The sequence below is a fragment of the Triturus cristatus genome, chromosome 5_1 (assembly GCF_964204655.1).
Source record: "Triturus cristatus chromosome 5_1, aTriCri1.1, whole genome shotgun sequence".
Taxonomy (NCBI): domain Eukaryota; kingdom Metazoa; phylum Chordata; class Amphibia; order Caudata; family Salamandridae; genus Triturus; species Triturus cristatus.
The window spans coordinates 614158213-614176313 of record NC_140587.1 but is presented as its reverse complement, the minus strand read 5'-3'; the positions used below and the strand labels follow the sequence as shown (position 1 = coordinate 614176313).

Here is an 18101-nt window from a genome sequence, read left to right as displayed (position 1 = left end):
AGACATCCCTTGCGCATGAAGTTGGAAAAAATTCTGAATTTGACAAAAGTCGAGAAAACACCTGTCAGAAAGCAACAGAGGGGTAGCTCTTCCCGAATCGGCGCATATTTGGCACCGAAAGAAAAGAACTTACGCCCGCGTGCCTGAGTGGCATCTATATAGGTACCGCGACGTCATAACCGACACCGTCATGCGGAGCCAAATGGAGCCACCCAACAGTGCACGCAATGGTATTGCTCAGCAAACGTTGCCGGGTCCAGCCTGACGCCTGGGAAATTTAAAGGTAAAAAATCTGCATCTAGGAGTCTCTAGCAGATATTACTTTTAGGAAGAGTAAGTCATTGAAGGACATACTGTGCAAGAGTATGGTCTCAAAGGAGCGAGCGGGTAGAAAAGAGCAGAAAACTATCGTCTTTGTCTCATGCAGGAATTGTAAGGCGTGTAAAAGCAGTAAGAATGTGCAAAATGTTACTGTTCCTAATATGAGGACGAACTTTAGGATTCAGAAACATCTCTCTTGTGACTCTGCCTATTGTGTTTATGCTTTGAAATGCACTTGCAACCAGTCTAAATTGGTAGCACCATTCACAAAGTGAAGAAAGGAATGTTAGAGCACATGCAGGCTTTTGGGAAACAGCCATTACAACACAGCAGTTTCCACACATGCCGTTACAACGCATGCATCAATACAACGCATCGACTTTACTACGTATTTTTTTACTACGCATATGCTTTTACCACACATGCATTTACAACGAATGTCGTTGTTAAGGTATGTATGGTAAAAACATATGTGTAGTAAAAAATATATTTGAGACAGTTGGCATCTATGTGCGTGGAAACAGCCGTGCTGGTAGGCAATCCACGTCGTTAGACAAAATGGACAGACTCTTCCATTTCCTCACAACAACGTGCACCGCCCCATTAGACGAGCTGCCTGCATGAACCATGAGGAGAGAGGGGAGGGGGATTCGGCCTGTGGGGCTACTATTTTTGGGTCGGGTGGGCAGTGGAAGTTGCGCAGGGGTAGTGGTTTAGAGTAGGGAAAGTGCTGGGGACAATCTGCTCAGGGGTGGTGGTTTATTGTAGGAAAAGAACTGGGGGCCAGGGTTGGTCGCCCAGGGGTGGTGGTTTAGCGTAGGGAAAGGGCTGGAGGTCAGTGGGGTCGCATAGGGGTAGGGTTTTAGGGCTTAGGGCAGGGGAAGGGCTTGGGGCCAGGGGGAGTCATGTTGGGATAGGGTTTTAGGGTTTAGGGAAGGGGCAGGGATTTTTTTTCTCACAAGGATTGAGGGCCAGGGGTGGGATGCGCCAGGGACTGGAATTAGGGTTTAAGGTAGGGGTCAGGGAAACCTTTACCATGCATATACTTTTATCATACATGCTTTTACAATGAATATGTTGTAAAGGCTTGCATGGTATTGGCAGTCGTTGAAAAAATATGTGTGGTAAAGGTTTGTGATGTAATGGCATTTGCGTTACAACGGAATGCGATGTAACATCATACAACCAGTCTATCACTTGTTGTGACAAGCAAAATATGGTTGTGAGACATTTCAAGAAATATCGCTCAAGTGATGTTAGTCAGTTGCAGTTCTTTGACTTCGACAGGATCCCTCCCAGTAACCAGGGAGGTGAGAGAGTGTTGGCATTAAGAAGACTGAAATATCGGTGCGTTATTAATTTCAACACCTACACCCCTCCGGATTGAACTTAGATAAGGAATTGGCCATACAATTCGGCTGAATGCAGGTTTTATTATGCAAAATATGTTACTAAAGAATCATGCAGTTGTCTTATGGCCTCCTGTGCAATGTACTTGGTTTTTAAAGTGCTTTTATTCTTACACAGGTGCACTTTTGATTCGATAGATTAATATGCAACTACTTAAGCGAAGAAATGTTTTTTGCTATTTCATGAAGTATTTAATGTCCATGAATATTGTATAATGTTGATGATCATGCACATTTTCGTTGCGAGTGAATGAATTATGGATAACCTGAACAATGATTTTGTCCACTAGGGCATGATTTAACATTCATGTTTTTGGTGGTATGATCATTTTCGCGTATGTTAAATACAATTGAGGCTTTGTTTAAAAAAATGTGAACATCACTATATGTAAAATTATTTATTTTGTAAAATTAAATCTGTTTATGGATGTAATATAGCCATCTTATTAGGCTTGAAACGCCCACTTGGGTAGAATAAGGTATATATCAATGTTTAAGCGGTATGCTTCGATGACATTTTGTTCATTCTATTTATTTGCAGAATAAAAGAGATTTTTTTTGTTCTGTTTTATTGATATTGTTTAAGCTGGAACTTTTAAAGATGGCGGCATAGTAGTCTATATATTTCAGAGGAAATATATGTTTAAATTGAGCCCACTTGAGCGATATAGGAAATGCTCTTATTATTTAACATGTATGGAATTATGTATGAACAATTATTTATTTTGTCTTACACCAGCGTAAAATTGTGCTTTTGAATGCATATGCGCTTAAAATGAAGCCTTTCAGGATGGCATTAAATTAGATTGCACATCTCTTAGTCCTTTGTTACGGTTTGTTAATGTTTAAGTTAAGGTACAACAAATTAAATGTCATTCTTCACTGTTGGGAACTAACGCGTAAACAAGGCATTTTGTTTGCCCAAACGCTTTGATGGTTTTCTTTTTGCTGAATAAAATAACTTTTTTCTGCTAATTATCCACCTATTCAGCAGGAGTTTTCATAAATACCCTAAATAGAGTGCTCTGGCTCTTGAGCAGGTATTCCTGTTAAGGGGGGAACCATGGAGTAAACGAAATGGTTATTGCTGAAATAAACATGTTTTAAGATGTGTTTTTAATGGACTAAGTTGTTGAATAGACCAATGGAAGTGGGAAGGAGATTTCAATTCTTGGTACCAAGATAACCACAACAAAATGCAGTGCAATAAAACAAGTTTTGCAAAGTCAATAAATACACAGAAAATAGTTTACGCTGACTAACTAAACAAGTTTGATCATAAGCGTGTATTCTATGAAAATGTGAACGAAATCACTGTGTACCTGTCCTCTTCGGCACCCTGTGGACTCCGGAAATCTTTCAAGTACTGCACACGTTTTGGGAGCTGATTTGCAAGCATTCTCATTTTTCCTTCCTGGAAAAATAAAAGTTTTTACTGATTTGTAATGATTGCATTTCAGAAATGTGTTTGAACATGGTAAATACATAAGTTTCCAGTGAAAACAAGCATGACTGTTTTAGCAGAAATAACTATGCATCATGCTAGAGTTTATCCTGTCACTGTGATTGTCCTTTGTAACATCCCTCCAGACTGACTCTAACCTTCTGTCTTCCTCATTGTTCTTCCTGCTTCTCAATCTGCATCCATATTTGACTTCTTTGGAACGTTACTCTTGTATCCTCCTGATAGATGTATGGATGTTTCCAAGCTAATGAAGTTTTCTAACCCTTCTTTCTCTGCCGTCCATCTAAATTCTGATTTATGGCAACTGATAGACCTTCCATCTTAGCTGTATCACGTGTACACCTTGATGTGTGCATGCTTGTTTACAACTTCTTGCTGCCACTGCTTTTGATACAATTTGATATCATTTATCGATAAAAACTCAATGAAAATCATAAAAATCAAAAAACAAAGTTATGCACATGAAATGGACTTGGTAAGAAAGCGTTGCATTGCACAAGGTAACCATGGTTAATTTAGCAGCAGAACTGTGCAGGTGGTAATATTAAGTAAGTTGCAGCCGCAGATGCCCACCCAGGCATACCTTCAACATGTGCAGGTGCCTACATCTGGGAAGGTACACACTGTGTTAGCAGCATAAGCGCTACTCTTGAGTCCATGGGCATGATAGCGAGCACTACCTTTACGAAGGAACTGAAGAGCATGGGAAGTGCCGGAGAGGGCCTCTGATACAAGGAGGATTAGATCACAGTCCAAGGAAGTGACTTCCTAATGGAGCCTGAAAAATTAGATGCTACATGGCCTACAAGGATGCTGCAGGAGAAGCCTTTATGAAATCTGACAACCTTCAATGGCATACAGAACCTCCTTAATGCTAACGTACTTGGCAGCACTAACTTTGATTTAATGGCTGTCGGGTGACTCAGAGGGCCTCGGACGAAGGAGGGGCTTGGGCTATGATATTTGCCAGCACCTGCTATAAAGGGCCTTTGATACTAGGAAGTTAGGACCACACTGGGAAACAAGAAACCTTGTAGAACTTGGACAGCATCAATGGGTCATTGAGCAGCAATTAGAAGCCCTGTCACAACCTTAAAGCTCAGCATAGTTATTGATACCTCGATGGTACATATCGTAGTGATGTAACTGCAAACACCAGTTCTTTCAGGACCACACTTCAAATTAATTTTTAAAAATAAAATCTGGTGTTGGCCAGTTTTACATCCAATGTGTGTTGCATCTTTATTGTTGTCAGTTCTAAGTCGTCTAAATGTTCACTTTTAGAATGTGTATATGCTGCCATGAGTCTAATTGGGCACATATGCAAACATGCCTTAATGAGGCATACTGAAAGTGTGCCACAAAGAAGTAGCTCAATTTCATTGAGCCTCCTAAAGTCAGTTCTCTGGAGGGCAGAAAGGGGATCCCCCCTACCCCTCCTCTCCAGAAAACCTAATACAGGAGGTTTGCCGCCTGCACAGTGAAACACGGAGGGGCTTTGAAGCAGCAGCTCCATATTTCACTTGATGCGCTGCCCCCAGAGCAGCTCATTCAACATAATAGGGCGTACTTTCCCTATTTGCACTCGTGCACCTGTTTTAAGGTGCACTGGGGCGCAGACAGGGAAAGCACACCCATATGGTAACACGGGCCCGGGAATCCGGCAACCTTACAGGAGAGGAGGGCTGAGACCATGTTCTTAGCTCCATCTCGACTCAATGTACCCTATTTGGATGCAGGTGTAGAGCATGGGGGTAGAAAGGAAGGTTTCTGTTGATGGGTAAAATGGGGATCATTGGACACCCACAGGCGTACTCTATACAAAATGGCGACAATACGCTTTAATGCAGTGAAAACGCAAGTCGCCATGCTGAGGTCAAACATGTCACCACATTTTCATTGGCCACGGAGATGTAGGCAGTGCAAGGCCGATTTAAAATTATTTCAAATCCAAAATTGGTATTGTGCCTTTTTTGACTCTGTCTCCAAGTCATTTATGTGCCTGGGTATTGTTTGTATATATGTTTTGCAGGGAATCCGGCAAAACTAGAGAATGGGAGGTCCGGAACTATGCCCTTCTCGTTTTGCTGCAACACAATGCATGGCTTTTAAAGTTGTCTTCCACCTGCCAACTACTAATGTGAATGCAAGAGCACCCACGGTTGCCTCTACTTCCCACAAGTGCGAGTATTAAAATAAGCAGGGATATACTCTTCACATTGTGCAGATCCAGTCATGTCCAGTGTTTGTTTTCACATTACATTTAACCTGTTTTGCCACTGCACTTCAAACTTTAGAAGAAAACATAAATGAGCCATGGGTAGAGAACAAGAGAACGTAATTTTTTTACAGGATCACACAAGCTTTGATCAAATGGGGAAGAGAAGGTTAGACCTTAGGCCTCTTAGTTCACCTCTTCTCTCAAGGACATATGTGGCGTACCCTAAGGACCATCCCTCAGTTCCAACCTGTCAAACAATTACATGATACCCCTCGCAGATGTCGTCAGATCGCAAGGCCTCAACATAATCTCCTAAGCAGACGACAATCAACTAATCCTCTTGCTCGCCAAGGACGCCGCAAACGCCAAAACCAACTTCTGTAACGCCAGTACAAATGTAGCCAACTGGATGAGAGACAACTGCCTCAAACTCAACTCCGACAAGATGGAAGTACTGATCTTTGGGAAGAACACGTCCATCTGGGACCACAGCTGGTGGCCTGCAGAACTCAGACCAACCCCCACACTAACAGACCATGCACGCAACCTTGGTATCATCTTCGACAGGCAGCTGACCATGAATGACAAGTCAACGCAGTCACCTCCTCCTGCTTCTGCATGCTTCGCAGAATCTTAAGATGGATTCCAGTCAACATCAGAAAGACCGTCACTCAGGCCCTTGTCACCAGTCACCTCGACTATGGCAATGCTGTGTATGCTGGCATCTCCACCCAGCTCCTCAGAAGACTCCAGACCATACAGAGCGATGCAGACAGACTAATCTTGGATCTCCCAAAACAGACCCACATTACCCCTCACTTCAGATACCTCCACTGGCCCCCCCCATCCAGAAAAGAAGCCAGTTCATGAGCCTCACGCACGCCTACAAAGCTCTACATGAACAGGACTGTCCTCCATCTGCCACGTAAGACACCTGCTCTCCTCACTCGCCAGCGCACACACTATGCGCTTCTGTTGCTGCTGCAGCGGGGGCCACTCCTTCTCCTACATCGTCGCCAAGACCTGGAACGACTTGCCCCTCCACCTCCAAACAGCTCCCTCCCTGGCAGACTTCAGAAAGAAACTCAAGACCTGAAAGACACATGGCACCCCCAGCGCACCCATACCTCCAGGGGTGACAGTGCTGCACTTTACAAATGCTGATTGATCAATTAGTAAACAGCAGTGACTTAACATCTACATAGGATCTCGCTGGCTTACTTTGGAAAAGAAAAACATGTCACTTGCTTATACATTTGAGGAAATCATGGCGCTAATGTTTTTGCAAGTATGGTCTGGATACTGTTGCTAGCCTGAAAGAATCAAAAGAATCTTGAACAAAAATACATACAACTGTACATACAGAGATGGACTTTTGGTCAGCCCTTTTTCAATTGGACTGAACATTTTGCTTCCACCCTCCACTTCATCTATTGGCTCTCTTGCACTCTGAATAACGCTTTGCTTAATCACATCTGCACATCCATCTAAAAAGAAGTGCACCTCAGTGTCAAGGCTGGTAAGTCAATACGTTACTAGGAAGGAACTGCACTGTTTTATTACAATTATATGAAATGGCTATTTTTTTATGCACTTATTTTTTTTATTACAAACATAAAGCCACCACGTTTAGTCAGCAGCGCATTTTTTTTTTTTTTTTGTGGTGTATGCTTGGAATAAATAAAAAATAACCATCTGAGAAGCCTGCCAAGGTCAGACATATTAACATTGCCCATGCTTGTTTTACCTTGCTGCCACAAAGTGTACTGGCTCCAGTCGCCCTTTTCTCGTAGGTTTTCATCTTCAGGTAAAAAGAGTCCCTTTGTTGGGTCCATCACAGCCAGTCCTTCATCCCTAATGACCTTCCAGTTCTTTTCTAGGGCCTAAAACAAGATAGAATATTGATTAGTTGAAAAGTGAACCTACTGTGAATATTTTATTTACTGATTTCAGTCTATTGGAAAGCATAAATAACCAATTTGTTTTAAAGTGCCAGGAAGCACGAAATATCAAGAACTTGAAAATATATGTCCTATGTTTAGTTAAATCGTTACAGACAACAACTAAAATAAAATGCAGCATAGAAACAGGGGTAATATTGCATTTCTTAATATGGTAAGTTAAATCCTAAATAGCACACAGGTCACAAGAGAGTCTGATAAGTGGTTCTCGTCTCTATTGAAGCAGGCATGGATCATGTGCGCACTTCAAAGCTCATCATTACATACCTCTTGAGGGCGTACTGTGCTGATTGTGGTCTTTTCGATCCACAGAATGTGCTTCCACTTACTTACTGCCTCATTCATCTACAAAGCCATGTTGGCAAACATTGATGCAATTACTGATCAGTACCAAAGGTAAAGCCTCCAACGTCCAAGGCTGTAGAATACTGACGAGACATTCTACCCATATAACAATATCTCTATGGAAAACCTAACCTACACGAGCACAGGGATGTATTAAGGACACTCTACAGACCCAATTACCTTTGGTTTGGATCTTAACATGATTCTAAGGCAGCTAATTGATATGCTTCCTTAACATGTTTACATCTGTATCTCTCGTTGGGTTGGGTGTTTGTGACTTTTACTACTCTGTAAGTTTAAGACACATTTAGGTTTGAAGTGAAAGACACCACTACAAATGTAAGGAAAGGTAGTCTGTCCACATTATTTGTGGTTAAAAAGGAGTACTTTGCAAAGACTCCACCCTGACAGCCAGTGCTCAAGCACAAACATGTTTTCAAGATCTAAACCAAACAATCCTCTCTCTCGCCAATGAACCTACTTACGAAAGATTCTCAAGACATGGAGGTGAACCGCCTTCTATATCTCTTAATTCTGTCTTCCTAACTAGGTTCGGACATTTCCTCTACTTAAGAATACCTTCCAAGTTCACTGTCCTATATTATTCACTTATTCACTCATCCAGTTACCATTTATTTGCTCAACTGCCAGGTTTACAACTCTCCGAAGATGATTAGAGAATGCTAAAGAGATTTATGTTTATGGCAAACTTCATGTAAGTGATTCACAGCCCTACCAACCAAGGGTGTAATTATTTGCAAGGCTCAAATATATTTATTTCGAAGTTTTATAAACCACATGGCATCACTTTTCCGTGACGTCTTGGCTCTGTAAGTCAATGTCCAGGAAACTAGTAAAAGTTTTAGCCTCTAATTTAAGCGTAGCAAAAAAATCTGACTCTTAACTAAAAAAAAGTATTTGATAGAAGAAGGTAGTGGACAAAACACAATACTGGGATTGGGAGATCATAATTTTGCCATCTTCATCTCATTTCAAATGTATTTATTTCGTAATGTGCAGGCAATGTAATAACATGTTAAGCTTCAAAGCACACATACAAAAAAATAATAAATAAAACCATTAACCAATCTAAGATTTAATACACAGAATTTCAACAACTAAAAGTCAACCATAGAATACAACAAATGTGCCTGTGTTGTATGGTATAGCCGTTAAACGGAGTAATGCATTGGAGGGAGGGAGGCAGGCACTTAGTTCCAAAGCCACGCTGATTTTTCGTCCAAGTTTTAATACATGGTCGTCATATAAACGTTCAATAATTTCTTCATCTAAATTTGTTCAGTGGTAATACAGCTTGAATAATAATGCATTTAGTTGATACAACAGGTTTATTGTGTATTAAAAGGAGGTCTATCACCTCAAGATGTGGACAAAGGCCATTTTATTTCTCCCTTTGTCTTGAACCCATCAAAAAATGGTTTAACATCATTCAGTATATGCTCTCTTCTAGATTTTCCTGGGGATAGGATACCAAAGGTTGGCTTACAATTATAACTCAATTGGCTTAACATACTTCAGGAGTCAGAAGGCAAATGTAAGCAAATGTGTGAAGACATAGATACACACCTGGCATAAATCTTCCTAAGTTATTGATTTTAGTGTCTACTATAACTTTCTTTGGAGGATGCAATTTAGTTCAATTTGCATGGGAGGAGGTATGGAGTAGTGAAGTAAAGCATTGTCTATCCAAGATAATGGCACGATGTCTAATTAACAAGATAGAAACTAAAAGACAATCAGCAATATGGGTAAATACATACGCATGTTAAATATAAATTAAAGTATCATAAAAATCTCTCTAATGACATCATTTTCATCCATCATTACACTGAAATCACCTAATATTAGAGTACACTTGGCCACTGCAATTCTTCTCAGCCAGGAATCTGCAGCTGAATTCTCTGAATCAAATGTACAGTGAGGTAGGGGATCTACAAATCTGCAGATGCAACAAGGGTGGTAAGAATACAAATGATAGCCGGGGAGAAAAATCAAAAACCAGGGTCACAGTGGCGGTCATTTTGTCAGGGGGCGGGATAGACGGGACTCACATTCACACTCATTCACCCACCCCCCATTCACAACACTCACTCCCAAATATTTATCAATGCACCAAACATAAATAAAAAAATAAAAACACTTACCTGCGCAGGTCTGCCTCGGAGGCCCCAGAAGGGTTGTGACTGCTGTCTTCTATCAATGGCTGTCCCTATCTCATCACAGAGCGGGATGGAGTCACTGAATGTTGCTGACCCCACCCCACTCTGTGACGAGGAGTCGGTGATTGACACTCAGCCATGGGTACTTCAGGGCTTAAAACTGAAGCAACCAGATCCGAGAAAATCAGTGACACTTCCCCTCATTTCGAGGAGAAGGGCCTCAAGGTGCTTTGCCAGGCTGAAGAGGCCACATCCACAGGAGCTTTGATATCTTCTGAATGGCAACGTTCCACTCAAACAGCCAGGAGCCTCTGCATTCAGCTCACCTGGCTCCTGGCTGCCTCACCTGAAAATAAAGACTGCCTGTCAGACTGACCTTTGCTCAGCCTGACAGACACTCTTCTTATTGGGCAAATAGTGAGGGAGAGTGGCCCCTCTGCCCATAAGGACAGGCTGCGGCTGCAGGGTCATATGAAAAGGTCAGATCTGTACAAGGCAACTGAGATTACAACTAATTTATACCTTAAACAAATAGCCAATTGTTAACTGACGAAAACGTTAATTAACCAGTGCATAACCTTCCAAACAACTGTTTACATGAGGCGAGTACACTCCAAAAACCATTTGCATCAATACACATACACACAATACATTTGAAAACGCTAATAGGAGCAATATGTTTATTCCGTATGCGAGGCAATTATGATTTTCACATTATAATGTGTGGTTCGTTTTAAACTACCTTTTCATTTTCATTGCTGAAGCTTTCTTACTTGACAATATAATAGTGTGCAATTTAGTCTGCGTAACTACTAGAAATGTCATTCATGGCTATAAATGATCTATTATGTAGGTTGCAAATTTAGTTGAAACGATAAAAGTTTATTAATGTATGCATTTATGTTACACGTATATACTTATGAATGTACTTCTCCAGTAGTTTCATTGCTTACTACGTGAATTATTAGACTAAAAGAATAAACAGAATTATTATGTTTGCATAGGTGATTTAAATGTGCATACACATATATAAGGATGCACTATAGGTTTAATACTTTAAGTTTACTGTTTCTATTAAAGGCCTGTCTCCTGTTCTCATAAAAATTCATTGCATTTCTGCATTTGCTGACTTGCTTTCCTTTGCAGGAGTTCTCACCAACTGTTAGCTTGAATTGACACATTTCTTGTAACAAGTATTAGATACATGTCTGGGAATGGAATTTGATCACGAGCACATGAGGATTCTGTGGACAAGCAATGGACTGTTGTCTTTACCCATGAGTATGGGACCGAGAGGATGTTCCGATGTTCAGTGTGTGAATTTACAGCGGTGTTACTTCCTGAACACTATGTGCAACTATGTGGACTTTTTAAACAAATACAATGGGTTACTATAGATGACGTAGCAAAAGGGAAGTTGACAACAAACTTTGTGGAATATAATTTATGGGTTGCCCTGGATGAAGGGGCAGATGAGCGAGCTGATGACTTTGGACTTTCTTGCAGACCGTAAGCTGAATTCCTTTTCTGAACTATCTCTGCAAACCCTTTGCTGAATCTTACTTTGGACTCCGACCTGAACCATTTTCCTATATTACCGTTAGTCCTAGATCCCATGGCCCCTTAAATGGGACTTTGAGACTTTTCCCAACATCATGATAACTTCCCCGACAGTGATTTAGACCAACTCTTTCAGACTCTGGAATACTCTTAAATGAGGTTCTGAGATGCTGTTGCAAATACCCCTGTACTTTTTTACTTAATACCCATTGTATTTTGTAGATTTATTCTGTGAGAAATGATGTGTCTTGGTTTTCATTGAAGAGGGCTAATTTGCTAATGCCTAAAAAAGAACAAGCTAGACTATATTCTGAGGATCAGATTCTAAAATTATTATTCTGCATAGCAGCTACAGAGTTGCTTGTGGGCTTGATTCTCGTTCGCTTTAATTTCCTTAGGAGGCTAGGCCTCCCTGTTCCGATCCTGTATTCATACAGATTAATATTGAGAGTGATTTATTTGAATCTGATTTCTAACTTCGTATAAAACGCCTTGAATTGGCTACTGATTACTGGTCCTCATTGTGTAGCCAAGTGATTGCACTGCTAATTAATTGATCGGACAAGAAATGCTAACTCTCTTCCCCCTCAGTGAGACACAAAAAGATCCAATGGAGAACCAAGATGGCAAGTAAAGAAAAATTAAATGGTCCAGCCGAGGAGTAAATTAGAAGTGGAAAAGAATAATCGGACCCAGTATTGCGGGGTTAAAATCCGCTGGATCAAATCTAGTAGCACGTTGAATGGTTCTGTCCTCTGACTTGAGGGAGTTAGGGTGTCCGATCTAGAAATTGCCCAAGCCCAGTTCAAACCCAATGCTCATGTTTCGGTCGGAGGAGTGATGGAGTATCAGTGGAGCGGAGACGACTTGTAGCAGTGGAGGAGTGTGAGTATTAATAGGGTTGTGCGTTGCAATTGCTTATGCTAAGATTGCAGGGTTTGTAATGGTTGTGTGGCGTTATGCGGAGCTGGTTTAATTTGATGTATGAGTGTAGTGCTTAATGCAGAGAACTTGAACTGATTATCGGGTCCGTCGAGGCCTAAAATCCCGGAATACGCACCTATCAATGAAGTCTCAGTATAGAAGACACTGGGTGAAGTTGCCTGCTGTGTTGTGGTGTCTGACGCGTGACATCGTCAACAGCATCTGTAAGATAGGGACTTGTTCTTTGTGTGGTTGTAAGAAGCAGTTGGTATAGTTGATCTCAGTACACAGGTAAAAACTATCAGTCTGAGTGAGACTCCGCTGGTCGAGGTCTCACTCAAAGTAAGTACTAGAATAGGTCGGGAAGTGTGGTTCCAAATTACCTTGAGTGAAATGTTTTCTTTTGTTAGTGGAGCAGACAAATGTAGCTGTTAAGTTTTTTGCATTGTATTGTAGGAATTGCTTAGAAAACGCGTGTGAAAGGAAAATTATAAAAGGGGGTGAGCTGCTTCAGGGAGTGAGTCTGACATCACAGTGTGCCACGCTGGTATTGGAAGGTTGGTGTATAGCCGCGCTCGGATCGATTGAATACATCATAGAGAGTTGCGCTGGTATTGGTTGTGATCACTGAACAAGTAAATTGTGGGAGAAATTCATTTCCTGGTTTCCACGGTAAGTCAGTTGTGAACGATGTACTAAATTGAATTGAAATGAAGTTTTTGAAAGCCATACAGCTAATAATAATAGGAGATGTAACTGTACCCATTACAGAAGGAGCCGAAACACCACCTGAGGTCGTGATATGGTGACCGATAAGGGGTTTCATACGTTTTTGGCTCGTGCAGTGGCATAAAATCACTGAAAAAGATGGGGTGTTACAGTTTCCCTACTGTTGGACATTCAATATGAGAATTTAGGGAGAAAGTTGTATTAAATGAGACCGCCCTCTAGACCTAACCAATTCGAAGCACTTAATGCTTGGGAACATGCTGCGCATCTAAAGGAGACAGAAACATATCAGGGGAGAGTCAAGAGAGCCATGTGCACTTGTGCGGATGCTAGGTGGGATGGTCAACAGAAAGCTTGGAGGACTGACATAATTGAGGGTACTTGATTATATCCTGTACTGGTGACAGAAGGAGAAGAGAAGGGAAAGTGCAAAGAAAAGAAAAAATAATTTAGAAATAGAAGGGAATGAGAAAACTCTTGAGGATAGTGACAGTGAGCTAGAGAAGGATTTTGTGACTGAATTACTAAAATCGTCCACCTTCATGCCCATGAATTATCACCTGCTGGACCAAGTAGCACACCTGCTGATGATGTTTTTGATGTGCTCTCGCCATTGTTAAATCAAAACTCAAATGTATATGGAGAAAGTTCAGTAAAGACCATCCCTTGCATATCACATGCTATGAATGCTACAGATGCCTTGACGGTACCTGTGCTATAGGTTCTGTGGTTCTGTTGTATAAAACTGGATCTACGGGAAACCCTACATATGATCTGGCTGTTCCTATTGGGAACACCACTGTGACTGACACTTCAGTAAGTATGGTACCAAGACAAGTTCCTTCGACTCCCATTGTTCCAATACAGGGGAACACTTCAGGTGTCTTCAATGTAACTTCTGCTTCTGATACGACAGGGATTGATTGGTTCTGTTTGCTTCCTCAGAGACCGTCACCCTTTCTCACGCCAACTATAAGTGCCCCACCAATGGTGAATTATAGTCTCCTGAGGACAGAAGCATCCATAGGAACGCCTGCCTCAGACATGTCCCTGTTGTACTCACGACCTACCTTAGGTAGTGGTACCTATAGTGGAGAAACAATTCTGAATACTCCACCTGAGCAACCAGGTATTTCCACTCGAGAATTGGATGACTGACTCAAAAGTACAGATATCAAGATGACTAGTGGGAATTCTCCTGCAAATGACAACGATACTGCTCAAACTCCAGAGAGAGAAAGGGTTGTGGGTGTGGCCAGACTGAAAATTGACATGGAGGAATTGATTTCTGGGACCCTTAGTTCGACCTGATTAGAGATCTATAAAGAGGATTAACTACAGTTCTTTTGCAAAGACATTAACAGCCATGCAGGACAAGCTCATTCTCACAGAACTAGAACAGAAACATGGGCTAGATCTCCAGAGGTCTAAAGTATTACAGAGAAGCTACAGATCGGGCTTTAGTGATTGAGACACTGTTAACATGCGCCTGCCTGGAATTAAATAGCATACTAGAGAATGGATACCCTATGTCAGGAAGTGGAGTCAGCTAGATAAATGGGAAGGTAGATGGTTCAAGAAAATGGAGCCCAAGAAGGCTAGGATACAGATGCCTCCACCTGGGACAGAGGAGAACAAAGAGAATGTATACCTACTTCCTTTGAGAGAGGGGCCTGTTGGAGGTTATATACATGTGCCATGTAGTGGGACTGACCGTACATCGTTTACAAATGATTTCCTGAAATTGAGAGAAAATCCAGTTGAATAGTACAGACAGGTTGAGAGATGTGTGAAAATGTCCAAAGTCTTTCGGAAAGGTTCAGACACATTGTTCGAGATTGTTTTTCCAAGTGATGAGTGGTACAGAGTGCAAGGTTGCAGTTGATTGGCCACATTTGGAGCCAATGAGGTATCCTCATACACAAGCTCCATCCCAACTGGTAATTAAGAGTTACCATCAGGTAATTATCCATTTAAAAACTAAAATCTCTCCTAAAGAGACTGACTGGGTCACAATTGACTGGATGACCCAGGAGTCTAAATAATCAATTCATGACTACTATGAAAGATTGCTGTAGGAATTTAAACAGTTCAGTGGCAAAGAGAATATCTCAGAGAAGGAAATGGGAGATTTTGTTTACCGATGTGTGCATGGGTTAAGATACAATGTTGGTTCAATGATTCAACAGCCCTTGATTTGCTGGCAGAGCAAGCCCATTGATGAGATTCTGCGATACGCTAAGTATTGCAGTGACAAATTGGAAATGAAACTGTAGGAGACTGGGACAGATGTATAAGTGAGGAGGCTTTGTTTGTTTCGCAATCGTGTTTTTAGTTTGTTGCGCATTCAATCAATCAATCAATCGCATTTATAAAGCGCGCTACTCACCCATCAAGGGTCTCAAGGCGCTGGGAGGGGGGGGGGGGGGGGGGGGGGTCAGTGCTCGAAGAGCCAGGTCTTGAGCTGCCTTCTGAAGGAGAGGTGGTCAGGTATGGCGCGAAGGTGGCTGGGCAGAGAGTTCCAGGTCTTCGCTGCTAGAAAAGAGAAGGATCTTCCTCCGGCGGTGGCTTTGCGGATGCGGGGTACGGCTGCCAGGGCCTGTCCGGTGGAGCGCAGAGTGCGCGGGGGAGTGTAGAAGGAGACGCGGTTGTTGATAAGTTTGGGTCCGAGGTTGTGAAGGGCTTTGTGTGCGTGGGTGAGTAGTCGGAAGGTGATCCGCTTGTTGACGGGTAGCCAATGGAGTTTTTTCAGGTGTCCGGAGATGTGGTGGTGGCGAGGGATGTCCAGGATGAGTCTTGCGGCAGCGTTCTGGATCCGTTGGAGTTTCCTCTGCAGCTTGGTGGCGATGCCGGCGTACAGGGTGTTCCCGTAGTCCAAGCGGCTGGTGACGAGGGCGTGGGTGACGGTCTTCCTGGTGTCGGTGGGGATCCAGCGGAAGATCTTGCGGAGCATGCGGAGGGTGTTGAAACATGCCGAGGTCACCGAGTTCACCTGTCTGGTCATGGTGAGGGAAGAGTCCAGGATGAAGCCGAGGTTGCGCGCGTGGTCGGTGGGTAGGGGAGTGCTGCCTAGGGCGGGGGGCCACCAGGAGTCATCCCATGCGGTGGGAGTGGGGCCGAGGATGAGGACCTCCGTTTTGTCTGTGTTCAGTTTCAGACGGCTGTCTGTCATCCAGTTCACCACTTCCTTCATTCCTTCATGTAGTCTGGTCCTAGCTTATGTGGGGTTGTTAGTGAGGGATAAGATGAGCTGGGTGTCGTCGGCGTATGATATAAGGTCGAGTCCGTGTTTGCGTGCGATGTTCACCAGGGGGGTCATGTAGACGTTGAAGAGAGTGGGGCTGAGGGAGGATCCTTGAGGTACGCCGCAGATGATCTCCGTGGCTGTGGATCTGAAGGGGGGAAGGCGGACTCTGAGTCCTTCCGGAGAGGAAGGAGACGATCCATTCCAGGGCCTTGCTTCTGATGCCGGCGTTGCTGAGGCGGCGTATCAGGGTGCGGTGGCAGACCGTGTCGAAGGCTGCAGAGAGGTCCAGGAGAATGAGGGCCACAGTCTCTCCCTTGTCGGTCAGGGCTCTGATGTCGTCCGTTGCTGCGATCAGGGCGGTTTCGGTGCTGTGGTTGGCCCTGAAACCGAACTGTGTGGGGTCGAGGGAGTCGTTGGTTTCCAGGGCGTTGGTGAGTTGAGCGTTGACGATTTTCTCAATCACTTTGGCGGGGAACGGCAGGAGAGAGATGGGCCGGAAGTTTTTGAGTTCGGTGGGGTCTGCTGTAGGTTTCTTTAAGAGGGCGTTGAGCTCTGCGTGTTTCCAGCTCTCCGGGAAGGTGGCGGCGGTGAGGGAGGCGTTGATGACGTCTCGGAGGTGCGGTGCGATGATGTCGTCGGCCTTGTTGTAGATGTGGTGCGGGCAGGGGTCCGATTGGGATCCGGAGTGGATCGAGTTCATTATGCGGGTGGTCTCCTCGGTGGTGGTAGGGTTCCAGGTGAGGATGGTGGTGGTGTCGGTGGCGGGTTCCGGAGGGGGGCTTGTGTCGGCGGTCGGGAAGCTGTTGTATATGTCGGTGATCTTGTGGTGGAAGAAGGTTGCGAGGGAGTCGCAGAGGTCCTGTGAGGGAGGGATGGAGTTGTTTTCTGCTTCCGGTTTGGAGAGCATTAAAACATATATTTAAAGTTATGAGGAGTATTTCTGAAATCATAGTGACTTTTTCTTTGTATCTTCATCTTTGTCGCCTTCTAGGTCTTCAAAGGTGGAGGGAGCTACCTGGAATCTCCGATAAAAGAAAAAGAGCGCCAAGTATCTATTCAGGCAAAAATCAATAATCTCCCTTCAACATATCCGTAGGTGCTCAGGCTGAAAACGGTGAGTGGCAAAGTAGGATAAGTAAGAATAAAAGAAAAGATAGACGAAGATTTACAGGAGTGAGGGAGAGAGGAACAGATAGCCTGTTTGTCTTCTCTTTTAAATTATATTTTCCTCCCACCCCCTCATTTTGGGGTATGAAAAGACGACTCTGTATATCTCAGAGTCTTGGGAGTTCAAGGGAAACGTAAAGATAGGCTAAGAGGATCCAGAGGTTTCCTCAATCCGTTTACCTCATTAAAAGAAGAGGAAACGGTTTGTCCGCTTTTCGATATTAACCCCCAGTTCCTTCTGGGAGATGTAGCGCCCTTCAGTGCTAGGCGCGCTAAGTAAATAAAAGACACAACAGAGTAGCCCATACACCAACACCCCCGTGTGTAATGTCCTCTCCCAATACCTTCTCCCTCCTTGTAAATAACCCCAGCTATTTCAGCTACGTGTAATCACACGCTACGCCGCAACTCTCCAGAGTTGCGGCAGCTGTACAGCGTCCTCGGGGGGGATCCACCACTCTTCTGAGCAGGACTCGTCTTCCTCACTGCCAAGATTGGGTTCTTCTGATGTCCCCTACTCGACGTCTCCTCCACCGGACTCCTGGGTAGCCGCTGTCTTTCTCTGCTTCGTG

The 18101-nt window shown here is 43.3% G+C and overlaps 1 protein-coding gene across 8 annotated transcripts in view; it reads right to left on the bottom strand.

Annotated features, from left to right (window-relative positions):
- Nucleotides 1-18101, bottom strand: part of ASPH (aspartate beta-hydroxylase) — a 675802-nt gene that overhangs the window by 47176 nt on the left and 610525 nt on the right. For all 8 annotated transcript variants that reach the window (XM_085605545.1, XM_085605551.1, XM_085605546.1 and 5 more), the window contains 2 exons: nucleotides 7164-7299; nucleotides 3053-3144 (listed from right to left, as the gene is read on the bottom strand). In XM_085605545.1, the coding sequence (XP_085461671.1) occupies nucleotides 3053-3144; nucleotides 7164-7299 (228 nt within the window). The remainder of the gene's footprint in view (nucleotides 1-3052; nucleotides 3145-7163; nucleotides 7300-18101) is intronic.